This window comes from Lethenteron reissneri, unplaced genomic scaffold (genome assembly GCF_015708825.2).
Source record: "Lethenteron reissneri isolate LAM-NWPU_2019-01 unplaced genomic scaffold, ASM1570882v1 scaffold_618, whole genome shotgun sequence".
Lineage (NCBI taxonomy): Eukaryota > Metazoa > Chordata > Hyperoartia > Petromyzontiformes > Petromyzontidae > Lethenteron > Lethenteron reissneri.
This window is the reverse complement of record NW_026892140.1, coordinates 199,754-214,242: the sequence shown is the minus strand read 5'-3', so window position 1 is coordinate 214,242 and position 14,489 is coordinate 199,754. Positions and strand designations below refer to the sequence as shown.

Sequence of the window (14,489 nt, the reverse complement as noted above, 5' to 3'; positions counted from 1 at the left end):
GCGTTGTAGCCGAAACGTCGTGAGAATTATTTTATTATGTTTTATTTGTATTATTTTATTACTTCCCTTCTACGTGACTTTACCGAAAAAACCAAGAAGATGAATCCCTGCAGTCACGAAAGCTTTAAATCGAAATGTAACTTGATATTTCCTCCCGTGACAATTGTTTCACACCACACAGCACTCGCGCAGACGTGCAAGTGCTGCTGTGTTGGTCTCTCTCTATCCTGGAGGGTGTTCTCACTCGGGGGCTCTTTAAGTGATGGGAGAAACCTGGAGCTGTGGCTGATGCAGCGTTGCCCTGTTTGCTGGGGATAATCAATGTTGGGTTTTAAATCCTTTATATTAAGTTCGCTTGCTTGCGTGCTTGCTTGCTTACGACCATGCAAATCTTTCGGTCGTTTTTTAACCCACTTCCCGTGATCCAATCGAGCTGACATTTTGCACACAGACTCGTTGTGCGAGACAATTAATGTTCGTGAAATTTTTTTTCCAAAATTTTACACTTTTTAGGGAAAACAAATTAAATATTTAATTACCAATTCCTTAATACTGGCAGACAATCATCTGACCCATAGGTGGCAGCCATCTCAAGCCAGAGGATGAGAGGACTCTAGCCGCCACGCATATAAAGGATTTATAGTGAAAAAATTTGTTTTTACGGGTTATACGTATTATTGATCTGGTTTCAAAAATCGGTGCCACTGGATGAAATGCAGCCGATGTGAAATGTAAACATTCTGCTGCTCTACGCAGGAGCACGTGACCATCAATAATGAGCGTGCATCCAAGTGTCCCTTGCAAAGGAGGTCTTTGACTGGTAGGAACCCACTGGTTCCACCAGCCCACAGGGGATTGTTGTGTCCGTCCGTCGTGCAGGGAGGGGTTGGGTGGGGAGGGGCTGGGTGGGGGGTGGGAGGGGTGAGGCTGGGTGGGGAGGGGCTGGGTGGGGGGTGGGGAGGGGCTGGGTAGGAGGGGTGGGGCTGGGTGGGGAGGGGGTGGGTGGGGGGTGGTAGGGGTGGGGCTGGGTGGGGAAGGGTGGGGCTGGGTGGGGAGGGGCTGGGTGGGGACGGGCTGGTCACCCCGTGGTGCCCTTATAAAACTCAACGTTTAACCTACTCACGCCGGCTTGTGCCCGCCCTCACAGTCGGGCACATTTGCGGAATACACCACATTGCCCTGGCCATTGACCCTGCAGGCCATTGAGCGAGCAACCCAACGTTCCTACCAGCTCCCTCCGCAGCAGGAATGTGTAACCTGGCACGGTTGTCACCTGGTGTACTGGAGGTGGTGGGTTTGATACCGACTGACACTACCTGCTGTATATCTGGAGTTGACGTGCCTCACTCCCCGTGGTCACATGGAATTTACTCCGGGTCCTCCGGTTTTTCCCTCAGCATTTAGAAGAATGCGTTTAGAGTGCCGTGTTTTGTCTATACTGCAACATCAAACATTGGCTAGATTTATTAGTATACTAGCTGGACTTCCCCCGGCTTTGCCCGGGACTTGGATTCACCACGCCCGGCCGCCTTTGTCTCCCCAGTGGCGATGTTCACACACCGCACCAGTTACTCGTTTGAGGCTGAGTCGACCTAGGGGAGGCCCAGGACCGGTTCAAATAATCGTCATCGCTGGTGGCCGTGAGCGGGAATCGAACTCGGGTCGCCGGGTTCGTAGCGCGGCGTAGCGCTGACCACTACACTGCACACGCGTGGGTCACGTGACAGATGTGACGTCACAGTTCACTTGCTGTGCAAAAAAATCTCTGCATTATTGAGCTCCCCCCCCCCCCCCCAAAAGTGTATTTTTAATAATGTGTGCATGGTGTACAGTCTGGAAAGTAAAGTACCCACATGGCAAATTTCCAGTTCGTTGCATGTCGGGAAATACGCTAAACATTTTGAACAGACACATAATATTCACAACTTTGCCTTTAATATATATGTAAATATTTGTAAAGTGATTTGTTTACTCTTACTGTACTCTGCACTCACACCGTGTTTTTGTATTGTGTTTGTTGTCATGTTCTGACCCAGTGTCCCAGCTGGACATGTGTGAAAAAGAGCTTTATAGCGCTTCGGATTCATCCTCTTGCAGTTTAAATGCTTCTAATTCCTCCTGCTCCCCCTCCTACTCTGCTCCCTCCCTTCTACGCCCTCCTCCTAGCCAAGTGAAGGAAGCCCCCAGTCTGACCATCTGTCCCCCCCCCCCCCCCCCCCGCTGATGGAGGCCTTCCTCATCACCGCCCTTCTTCTGGCGTCGTTGTTGTTGGCTGTGCTGGGTGACCACCTCGACGCCCTGCCCCGTGACCGTGAGTAGCAAACTGCACCGCTACCCCCCTTGAGACGATGCCCCCTCTCAACGCTACACCCACCAAATCGTCCACTAAAGACTATCAACTAAATCTTGACTTGAAGCTTTCGTGACTGCAGGAATTCATATTCTTTGGGGTTTTCGGTAAAGTCGCGTAGATAGGTTCAAAGAAAATAGCAAAAAACTTAAACTACGACGTTTCATCTTCTTGGTTCTTTTGGTAAAGTCACGTAGAATGGAAAAAAAAAAAAAATCAAATTTCGATTTAAAGCTTCTTTCGTGACTGCAGGGATTCATCTTCTTGGTTCTTTCGGTAAAGTCGTCACGTAGAAGCAAACCAATAAAATAATAAAAATAAAACATAATAAAATAATTCTCACGACGTTTCGGCCACAACGCAAGCAGCCGTCCTCAGGTGAAGAACAGGTCTGTCGGGGAGACAGCGTCTGAATGTCTTCTCGACAGACCTGTTCTTCACCTGAGGACGGCTGCTTGCGTTGTGGCCGAAACGTCGTGAGAATTATTTCATTATGTTTTATTTGTATTATTTTATTACTTCCATTCTACGTGACTTTACCGAAAGAACCAAGAAGATGAATCCCTGCAGTCACGAAAGCTTGAAATCGAAATTTTACGACGTTTCTATCGCAACACAAGCGGTCGTCTTCAGGATAAGGAGGGTTAGCTTCCAAGGCAAACTGTTTGTAAGGGTTTCAAATGGGCGTCGCCCAAATGTCAGCAGCCAATGGCAATGCAAGTGGTGGGCAGCAAACCCGACAGCGGTTGGTATTCCACCAATCAAAGGGCTGCCAGGTGCAAATTGGCATGTTAGTGAGAGATTAGCATGTTGATTGAAAATCGTTAAGCCGCGCGAATTGGCTGTGTTGGTGTGAATCTGCTATTGCCACTGCTGCAGCCACAGTTTTGTTAACCCATCAATCTCCTGCAGGTACTCGCCCTCCGTTCATCACCCGGTATTCGCCGGAGGATTACGTAGTGGACCCGCAGGGCGAGATCGTCATGGAGTGTGAGGCTCATGGCAACCCAACGCCCAAGTACGCTACCTCCCCACATCCCTTGTTGTTGTATATGTCGGGTTTTGAAATTTGTATAAAATAATAAAATACTCTTAGTTTTTTCGGTAAAGTCACGTAGATAAAAAATGAAATAAAAATTAATAAAAATAAAGGAATAAGAATCACGACTTTCGGAGGCAACACAAGTCTCCGTCATCAGGTGGGACCGTCACAGCCAGATTTGCTGTATACAGCCTCCGAAACGTCGTGATTTTTATTCTTTTATTTTTTTAAATTTTTATTTCATTTTTACCTACATGGTAACTTTACCGAAAAAACTAAGAGTAGGAATCCTTGCAGTCACGAAAGCTTCAAATCGAAATGTTACTATGTTTTATTTTTATTATTTTATTATGTTTTATTTGTATTATTTTATTATGTTTTATATTTATAATTTTATTATGTTTTATTTGTATTATTTTATTATGTTTTATTTGTATTATTTTATTATGTTTTATGTTTATTATTTGATTATGTTTTATTATTATTTTATTATTTCCCTTCTACGTGACTTTACCGAAAGAACCAAGAAGATGATTTGACCTCTCATGGCTTGATACCGTACCGCTTGTGTAGTTCTGATTCTGTAAGTGACTCAAGGTATGTCTGCAGCAGTGTTCACAGAGGCTCTCTCTCTTTCTCTCTGTGGGATACATTTTATCTTGGTTATGGGTGATGGACCTGTTCCGCCTTGTTTATCCTTGTGGTTGACTCTTGGTCGAATACTTCATAATTATTATTCTTTGGTTCTTTCGGTAAAGTGACGTATAAAGAAAAATAAATAAATTAAATAATAGCATACGACGTTTCGATTGCAACACAAGCAATCATCATCAGGTATAATGAAATAGCGACATAAAATCTAACCAGAAAAAATTATAGACAGACATATAAGCAGACAGATATCACCAAGATACACAGAGCGGGCAACACAGGTACAGAGAGGGGTGATCGTCTCTGTGGGGTGGCCTTAAATAGACAGAGGGGGGCGGAGGCAGCGAGGGGGAGGGGGTAGGGAAAAATTTTACATGTCAATGAGTGCAACAAAAGGAGTGAGCAGGCTTAGGGGGAGAAAGAGACACACTAAAATTAAATAACCTAGCAAAGTATCGAAATGTTATGTAAAACGACACAGAGAGTCGGTCAACACACGAAAGCTCCAAAGTTAAGATTCATAATTATTATTTGGTTTATGTTTATCCAAGATTTGTGATTTAGCATCCAGGGATTTGTGCTGTTTTACTCGAGTTATATTTTGATGTCCTGAGGCTAGAGATCTAACTAAAATTTCACTTAAGCTTTCTTGACTGCTGGAATTCATATTCCTTGGTTTTTGGTAAAGTCACGTAGATAGCAAGATACAACAAGAAACAATGTGAGGTGAATCCGAGTAAAACGAGGTAATTAATCAATCAAGGCCACCAATGTGACTGCAGTGTAGTTTTTAATCTGGGTGAGTGTGTTGGCAGACTATGATGTCGACTTAATCTACGTCGCTAAGTTTTGAACTTTTAACCGTTGTATTAAGAGAAACGAAAAAAAACAATAAAAAAAATCTTATTTCCCTCATTAAAATGCACATCAATTTATAACATTTTTGACATGCGTTTTTCTGGATTTTTGTTGTTGTTATTCTGTCTCTCACTGTTCAAATAAACCTACCGTTACAATTATAGACTGATCATTTCTTTGTCAGTGGGCAAACGTACAAAATCAGCAGGGGATCAAATACTTGTTTCCCTCACTGTATATACAACACCCTCTCCTCTCCTCCCCACCCCTCCCTCCCTCTCCTCCTTCCATCTCTCACATCCCTCCCTCTCTCCCCCCCTCCCGTTTGTGCTTGAGGTTTCGGTGGAGTAAGGACGGCCGGCGCTTTGACCCGAACGGCGACCCTAACGTGAAGCGGCGTGGAGATGGCTCGGGCACCTTCACCGTGGACATGGCGGCGGTGGTGGCGGCGTCCGCGGAGTCCGACAGCGAAGCCGCAGAGGCCTACGTGGGCGTCTACCGCTGCTCAGCGGAGAACCAGGACGGCACAACGCTCACCCCAAACATCACCGTGCGGCTGGCGCGTGAGTGGGTGGGGGGGGACGCCACTCTTGGACCGTGGACTACCACACAGAACGCTAACCACTGTGCCACCACTCACACACACACAGAACGCTAAGCGCTGCGCCACACACACAGTGCGCGGTCGTTCTGCCGGCTGTAGTAATTGTACAGCAATCAACTGCTGTTACTGAACCGGCCCTGGGGCTCCCCAAGGTTGAATCGGCCTCAAGCGAGTCCCCGGTGCGATGTGCGGTAAACTTTGCCACCGGGGAGACAGAGGCGGCCGGGCGTGGTGCTGATCACCCGGCGACGCAGTGGAGGGGGTGGCTACGCAAGGGGGGATCTTTGTCTTCACAGGTGCTGCTACTCACTGACAGCACTTACCCCAACGGTCTTTCGCAGTGGCGGCTCCTGCAAAATCTCTCAGGGGGGGCAAATGTCTGGATGATTGATAAGGATAAGGTCCACCCATGCAATGGATAAATTAACAGCGTCAGCATGTAAAGGCAACTTCACTTCTTTAATATTAATGAAAAATAAAGTGACTCTTACAATACATCTTGTTTGTTTCTATGCTCACTATTATTACAATCCACTCAGTTTCTTTATTAAAGATTCCACTAGGTGGCGACAAATAATATTGTTGACTGACACGTGCTTACGTATGATGACGTAAGCACGTTAGGGCGAGCCCTCCCGGAAGCCGTAGAGAATGCATTGGAGCACCCCCCGGTCGAAAAAAAACATCTTTGAATGTAAGTCTATGGGAACACTCTGGGCGATTCTCAGCCAGAGTGAAATCGCCAAAAAAGAGGCGGTACTCCACAGAATGTGACATGACGCTGATTGGACTATATCCAGAGGCACAATAACGGCTAGCGTGACTCTGTGGTTGAAAGACATTGGTGGTGCGTCGCCCAATCACCCTAATGAAGAAACCGCCCCTGGTCTTTCGGTAAATTCAGGTAGGTATAAAATAAAATAAATCACGACGTTTCGGGCGCAACACAAGCGACCGTCACCAGGTGGGACAACCACAGCAAGAAACAATTGGTGAAGTGGGCAAAAGGGTTGCTGGAACACGTACACCAGGCCCTCAAGATGAATGGGTACTCGGACCGCATTATTCGCAAAGCTGTTTCTCCAACCATGGAGAAACAACCCCTTGAGATGCCGATCAAAACCATCACGTTACCATACATAGCAGGCGTTACCAAAAATATTTCCAAGATCTTAAACAAACACAAGATCCAGGTCCGATTCAGTACAGTACACAACATCCGTGATCTAATCCCATCGGTGAAGGATGTCATTCCTGACATGCATTATCCTGGAGTCTGCAAACTAAGTTGCACCTGTGGTGGCTGTTGCATTGGGAAATGAAACGGCATGTGTCGGACCGTGTTCGCGAGCACAAGGCAGATCTGAAACACGGCAGAACTAATTCCTCCGCCGTGGCTGACCATTGCTATAACGCTGTGGGCTCTCATGATATTGTTTTTTCCGAGACCAAGGTACTCTGAAAACCTTCGGGCTACGATCAAAGGTTTGTTCATGAAGCCATGCAGATATCTAAACATAGACATAACTTCAACCGGAAGATGGATACAAATTGAGCAATCATTGGAAGGATGTTATTAACCAGGTCAAACCTTCACTGCTTCATGGTGTTGCCTTCATATCCGCATCTCCAGTTTCTTCAGCTTCCCACTCCCAGCCCCGCCCACTTCCCCCCCCCCCCCCCCGGCATTTCCTTGCTCGTTTCTTAATCCCTCTAGCGGCACTCCACTCCCCCTACCCCCCACCCCTCCCTGTCTCTCCTCCTTGGCTCCTCCCCCGTCTCTTACCTATGTAGAGGAGTAAAATGGGGACGTGACGTCAGGTGTGCCGTTCAGTGCGATGACGTCACGTCTCCCGGGGTACTTAAGAGATACCCCGTGACGTGAGCGGGGTCACTGTGGGAACGGGTCGAGTAAGCAGGGTGAAGAGGGGACCAGGGGTAGACAGAGGGATCGAGTGGTGAGTCTGGGGAGAAGCCGGTGGTAGCCGTAGAGGTGCTTCTCTCTCCAGTCGGTGGAGTCGGCAGAGTCCCTGATCCGACACGAGAGAGAGAGACCGGAGCTCGCCGGCAGGGACCCGCACTTAGAGTAGGACCCCCCTAGCCCCTGGGAGTTGTGCACCCTGCTGTGTAATATAGATAAGCTTTAATAAACCCTGGGAGTTGTGCACCCTGCTGCGTGTGTATTGTAACAGCTTTAATAAACCCTGGCGGAAGCCCCTAACTTACCTCCGTCTCCGAGTACGTCCGTCGGAACTACTCAACACCTATATAGCCTCTTGTCACGGCAACCCTTTTGCCCACTTCAGCAATTGTTTCTTGCTGTGGTTGTCCCACCTGGTGACGGACGCTTGTGTGTTGCGCCCGAAACGTCGTGATTTTATTAATTATATACCGACGTGACTCTACCGAAAGAACCATAGAGTATGGATCCCTGCAGTCACGGAAACTTCCAATCGAGGTCTAAGGCTACATGGGTGGTTTTGTCTGTGTCCTGCAGGTGCTCCCCTGTGGCCCCGTGAACAGCTGGAACCCGTCATGGCCACCGAGGGCCTGCCGGCCGTGCTGCGCTGCCGCCCTCCCCAAGGCTTTCCTCCTCCCATCGTCTTCTGGATGGACGGCTGTGAGTACCACGGTGGCTGTGAGATGTTGACTACCTCGCCTGATGCAAGGAAGTTGTGGGTTCGATCCCGACCCAGACGACGCCTGCTGCTGTATATTTGTAGTTTGCGTGTCTCTCTCTCATCATCATCACGGTGGCTGTGAGATGTTGACTACCTCGCCTGATACACAGGAAGTTGTGGGTTCGATCCCGACCCAGACGACGCCTGCTGCTGTATATTTGTAGTTTGCGTGTCTCTCTCTCATCATCATCACGGTGGCTGTGAGATGTTGACTACCTCGCCTGATACACAGGAAGTTGTGGGTTCGATCCCGACCCAGACGACGCCTGCTGCTGTATATTTGTAGTTTGCGTGTCTCTCTCTCATCATCATCACGGTGGCTGTGAGATGTTGACTACCTCGCCTGATACACAGGAAGTTGTGGGTTCGATCCCGACCCAGACGACGCCTGCTGCTGTATATTTGTAGTTTGCGTGTCTCTCTCTCATCATCATCACGGTGGCTGTGAGATGTTGACTACCTCGCCTGATGCACAGGAAGTTGTGGGTTCGATCCCGACCCAGACGACGCCTGCTGCTGTATATTTGTAGTTTGCGTGTCTCTCTCTCATCATCATCACGGTGGCTGTGAGATGTTGACTACCTCGCCTGATACACAGGAAGTTGTGGGTTCGATCCCGACCCAGACGACGCCTGCTGCTGTATATTTGTAGTTTGCGTGTCTCTCTCTCATCATCATCACGGTGGCTGTGAGATGTTGACTACCTCGCCTGATGCACAGGAAGTTGTGGGTTCGATCCCGACCCAGACGACGCCTGCTGATATATCTTTTTACTCTTTTGTTCTTGCGGTAAAGTCACGTGGGTATAAAATAAAATGAATCACGACGTTTCGATCGCAACACAAGCGGTCATCCTCAGGCGGAAAAAAATATAACCCGGCAGTGGAACTGCTGAACCAGCGAGAGAGCTGTTACAACAAGAGGTTATATATGTGGCGATGGGCAAGCAAGCGGGGTCTGAGCTGGAAAGGAATTCCACCCCCGGACGCAAGCACGTCAGTTGTGTTAATGGGGGAGTCATCTTCTTGGTTCTTTCGGTAAAGTCACGTAGAAGGGAAGTAATAAAATAATAAAAATAAAACATAATAAAACAATTCTCACGACGTTTCGGCCACAACGCAAGCAGCCGTCCTCAGGTGAAAACCAGGTCCGTCGAGGCGACAGAGTCTGAATGAAACAGCACACGGGCTTAGAGCATATATATAAGCTGGGCGCATTGACAAAGGAATTTGCATATCAACAGGAATTTAGCATATTTATGGGAAATGCAGGAATGTAATTAGTACTGCATATGCATGTGCATTATGCAGGATTAACAGCATCAAAGGGAGCTGCAGTTACTGCTGCTGCAGCAGTTGCTGCTGCTGCTGCAGTTTCTGCTGCTGCTGCAGTTACTGCTGCTGCTGCAGTTGCTGCTGCTGCTGCACTTGCTGCTGCTGCTGCACTTGCTGCTGCTGCTGCACTTGCTGCTGCTGCTGCAGTTGCTGCCTTATCCATTTTAATATAACACTATGTATTATTCTACCCACCCTAATGTGTATCATACTGCTATATGTTTACTGTACAATTACGACACCATCCAATCATTGGAAGGACGTAATAAACCATTTCGGATCTTAACTGATTGTGTTCACGTTAACGGTGACTTTCAGACCGCGTTCCACTCACTGGCATGGTGCAGTGTGCAGAGTAATGTATGGTGTCGTAATTGTACAGTAAACATATAGCAGTATGATACACATTAGGGTGGGTAGAATAATACATAGTGTTATATTAAAATGGATAAGGCAGCAACTGCAGCAGCAGCAGCAAGTGCAGCAGCAGCAGCAAGTGCAGCAGCAGCAGCAAGTGCAGCAGCAGCAGCAACTGCAGCAGCAGCAGTAACTGCAGCAGCAGCAGAAACTGCAGCAGCAGCAGCAACTGCTGCAGCAGCAGTAACTGCAGCTCCCTTTGATGCTGTTAATCCTGCATAATGCACATGCATATGCAGTACTAATTACATTCCTGCATTTCCCATAAATATGCTAAATTCCTGTTGATATGCAAATTCCTTTGTCAATGCGCCCAGCTTATATATATGCTCTAAGCCCGTGTGCTGTTTCATTCAGACTCTGTCGCCTCGACGGACCTGGTTTTCACCTGAGGACGGCTGCTTGCGTTGTGGCCGAAACGTCGTGAGAATTGTTTTATTATGTTTTATTTTTATTATTTTATTACTTCCCTTCTACGTGACTTTACCGAAAGAACCAAGAAGATGAATCCCTGCAGTCACGAAAGCTTTAAATCGAAATTTAATGGGGGAGATTAGAGAGAGAGAGAGATTAGCATGAATGAGCTTCCGTCGCCGCATAAGAGTATCATGCCCTCATATGCGCACAACAGCAGTGTTGAGAGATTAGCACCATGAGAGTGTACTCCAAAGGGCATGTGAAACTGAGAGTGCAATCCAAAGGACATGTGAGAGGTCTAAGAGAGAGGCATAGAGAGAGAGAGACACAGAGTCGGTAATAACAGCTGACATAGGCAGGTAGGATGGAAACATCACAGTCAGTTAAGACTTTACCTGGTTAATAACGTCCTTCCAATGATTGCTCAGTTTGTACCCATATTCTCGGCTGAAGTTGTGTCTGTGTTGATACATCTGGATGGCTTCATGAACAAATCTCTGAACGTAGCCGGTAGGTTTGCAGAGTACCTCCGTCTTGGAAAAATCAATTTTGCGTGAGCCCACAGCGTTAAAACAATGATCAGCAATGGCAGATGTATTTGTCCTACCGTGTTTCAGATCCGCCTTGTGTTCACGAACGTGGTCCGAGACATGCCGTTTCGTTTCCCAAATGTTACTGCTGCCACAACCACAACTCGGTTTGTAGACACCAGGGTACTGCATGGCAGGAATCATTTACAGATGGGATTAAATCACGGATTTTGTGTACTGTGTTTAAACGAACCTGGATCTTGTGTTTGTTTAATATATTGGAAATCTTTTTGGTAACCCCTAGCGCCTGCTGCTGTATATTTTGAGTTTGCGTGTCTCTCTCTCTCATCATCATCATGGTGGCTAGGAGATGTTGACTACCTCGCTTGGTATACAGGAGGTCGTGGGTTCCATCCCGACCCTGACGCCTGCTGCTGTATATTTGGAGTTTGCGTGTCTCTCTCTCTCATCATCATCACGGTGGCTAGGAGATGTTAACTACCTCGCCTGGTCTACAGGAGGTCGTGGGTTCCATCCCGACCCTGACGCCTGCTGCTGTATATTTGGAGTTTGCGTGTCTCTCTCATCATCATCACGGTGGCTAGGAGATGTTGACTACCTCGCCTGGTACGCAGGAGGTCCTCTTTTGTACAACTGCTGATGTAGATGCAGACTCAATGACTACAATTTCACAATGAGGTGGGCAAGCCAGGCAAGCGAAGCAGAGTGCATCATTGCCGTGATGTCTCCGTCCTATTTGTGGACCGGAAGCAGTGTGGCGTTATCCGTTGTACGGTGTCTCTTCTGGATGAACACATTTTCACCACTTTTGCAGGCATCCTCCACATCTGCCGCTGCTTCCATGATTTGCATGGCGGATGATGATGAAGGCATAAGTAGTACTAATCACATACCTGCATTTCCCATTATCCCATCCCTTTGATGCTGCTAATCCTGCATAATGCACGGGCATGAGTAGTACTAATCACATACCTGCATTTCCCATAAATATGCTAAACGCCTCTTGATATGCATATTCTTTTGTCAAGGCGCCCTTTCCCCCCTCCCAACCCAGCTTAAATACATGCTCCAAGCTCGTGTGCTGTTTCATTCAGACGCTGTCGCCTCGACAGACCTGGTTTTCACCTGAGGACGGCTGCTTGCGTTGTGGCCGAAACGTCGTGAGAATTATTTTATTGTTTTATTTTTATTATTTTATTACTTCCCTTCTACGTGACGACTTTACCGAAAGAACCAAGAAGATGATGAAGCGATTTAGTGGTTTACATCTTTGATAAAGAGCTGCATCGAATTCCTCCTTCCACAGTCCTAAATAAAGATTCTGATCCTCTTGATCCCCCCCTGTCCCCTTGTCCCCCTTACCCCCGGGGTGCCGCTGCCGCTGCAGCCATTGAGAGAGTGCAGCTGAATGGGCGAGTATCCCAGGGCCTGGACGGGGACTTGTTCTTCGCCAACGTGCTGCTGAGTGACGGGGACGACTACGTGTGCTACGCTCACTTCCCGCACGCGGGGACCATCCAGAAGCAGCCGCTCACACTGACGGTCCAACCCAGTGAGTGGCGGCACGGCGGCGATTGCCGGCGGTGTGTGTGTGTGTGTATGTGTGTGTGTATGTGTGTGTGTATGTGTGTGTGTGGTGTGTGTGTGTGTGTATGTGTGTATGTGTGTGTGTATGTGTGTGTGGTGTGTGTGTGTATGTGTGTGTGTGTGTGTATGTGAGGAGCTCACAAATCCTTGAAAGATCTGGGCAAAGTCCCATCGGTGAGCTCCTCCGGCAGGCGAGGCTGCGTTGGCTGGGTCATGTAGCCCGCATGCCCAGCCACCGCATGCCTAAACAGCTTTTGTTCGGCCGGATCGAGGGGGCTAAACGGGCGCGGCACGGGCTAGAGAAGAGATGGAGTGATGTGGTACAGGAGGACGTGGAGCTGAGTGGACTTGCCGATGACTGGTACCAGCGGTGTCAAGATCGGCCTCAGTGGAGGAGGCTCGTGAAGGACGCTACTGAGCAGTTGGAGGCAGTCGCCCTACAACAACAACGGAGGGCGGAGGAGCGACGCTCACAACAACGAGCAGAGCGCCGGGTGGCTAAAGCACAGCAAGTTGGTACAGTAGGGGGCACAGGTGGTGCATCAGCCAGTCATCTCGGTCATCTCGGTCAGTCGACCCGTGGCACCTGGGTCTGCCCCGTGACCTCCTGCCAGCGGGCGTTCGACACTTCACGTGGCCTGAAGGTGCACTTGGCCTGGCACAAGCGTCGTGGTGACGTCACCGCCACTTAGTGGCGAATGGCGGTTGTTGTTGTTGATGTGTCTGTGTGTATGTATGTGTGTGTATGTGTGTGTGTGTATGTGGCCTCAAGGTGCACATGGCCTGGCACAAGCGTCGTGGTGACTTAGTGGCGAATGGCGGTTGTTGTTGTTGTATGTGTGTGTGTGTATGTGTGTGTGTATATGTGTGTGTGTATGTGTGTGTGTGTGTATGTGTGTGTGTATGTGTGTGTGCGCGTGTGTGTGTGCGTGTGTGTGCGTGCATGTGTGTGTGTGGTTGTGGGGAGCGCGATAAAGTTAAATTCCCACTCACAGCCAACACACCGGTGACGATTATCTGAACCGGTCCTGGGCCTCCCCCAGGTCGACTCGGCCTCAAATGAGTACCTGGTGCGGTGTGTAAACATCGCCACTAGGGGGACAAAGACAGTTGGGCGTTAGCTACCCACCCCCTCGTGTGCCGTGCCGGCCTTCATAAGTGTGCGCTAACAGCACTTGCCCCAACAATCTGTTAAGGCAATACGGGGGATCTTTCTGTTTGTGGAAAGAGTGGAGACTTTCCCATACCTGGTAAGTGTGCTCATGACTGACTTCGGTTTGACAGCAGAGTCTCACTCCGAATCCGTTGGGTGGAATTAGCTGTGTGGAAGCTTCCTGGTCTGTCGCTCCACACTAAGCTTCAGGTCTTCTCGGCCACAGTCATGCCCTCCCTTCTCTATCCTTACAACACGTGGACCCCCTCCCCCCCCAAATGAAACATCTTTGCCGGTTAGAAACATTTAGGCTGGCCTGCCTTTGATCCATCCTGGGATAACCAGACTGGATTGCGTGAGGAGCTCACAAATCCTGAAATGATCTGGACCAAGTCCCATTGATGAGCTCTGGCAGGCAAGGCTGCATTGGCTGGGTTATGTAGCCTGTATGCCCAGCCACCGCATGCCTGAACGGATTTTGTTCAGCCGGATAGATGGGGCTAAACGGGTGCAGCATGGGCTAGAGAAGAGGTGAAGTGATGTGGTACAGGAGGATGCGGAGCTGAGTGGACTTGCCAATGACTGGTACCAGCGGTGTCAAGATTGGCCTCTGGAGAAGGCTCGTGAAGGAGGCAGTCGCCCTCCAGCAACAACGGAGGGCGGAGGAGCGACGCTCACAACGAGCGAAGCGCCGGATGGTGAAAGCACAGCAAGTTGGCACAGGTGGTGCATTGACCAGTCATCTCAGTCAGTCGACCGTGGCACCTGCTGGGTCTGCCCAGTGACCACCTACCAGCGATCGTTCGACACTTCACATGGCTTCAACGTGCACATAGTCTGGCAC

General features: G+C 48.8%; 1 protein-coding gene across 1 annotated transcript; it reads left to right on the top strand.

Annotated features, from left to right (window-relative positions):
- Positions 1 to 3,333: 3,333 nt before the first annotated feature.
- LOC133339980 (neuronal cell adhesion molecule-like) lies at positions 3,334 to 12,926 on the top strand. Its single transcript, XM_061548080.1, has 5 exons — positions 3,334 to 3,368; positions 5,238 to 5,464; positions 8,003 to 8,125; positions 12,293 to 12,457; positions 12,819 to 12,926. The coding sequence occupies exons 1-5, from the start codon at positions 3,334 to 3,336 to the stop codon at positions 12,848 to 12,850; spliced, it is 582 nt and encodes a 193-aa protein (XP_061404064.1). The 3' UTR covers positions 12,851 to 12,926.
- Positions 12,927 to 14,489: the final 1,563 nt, after the last annotated feature.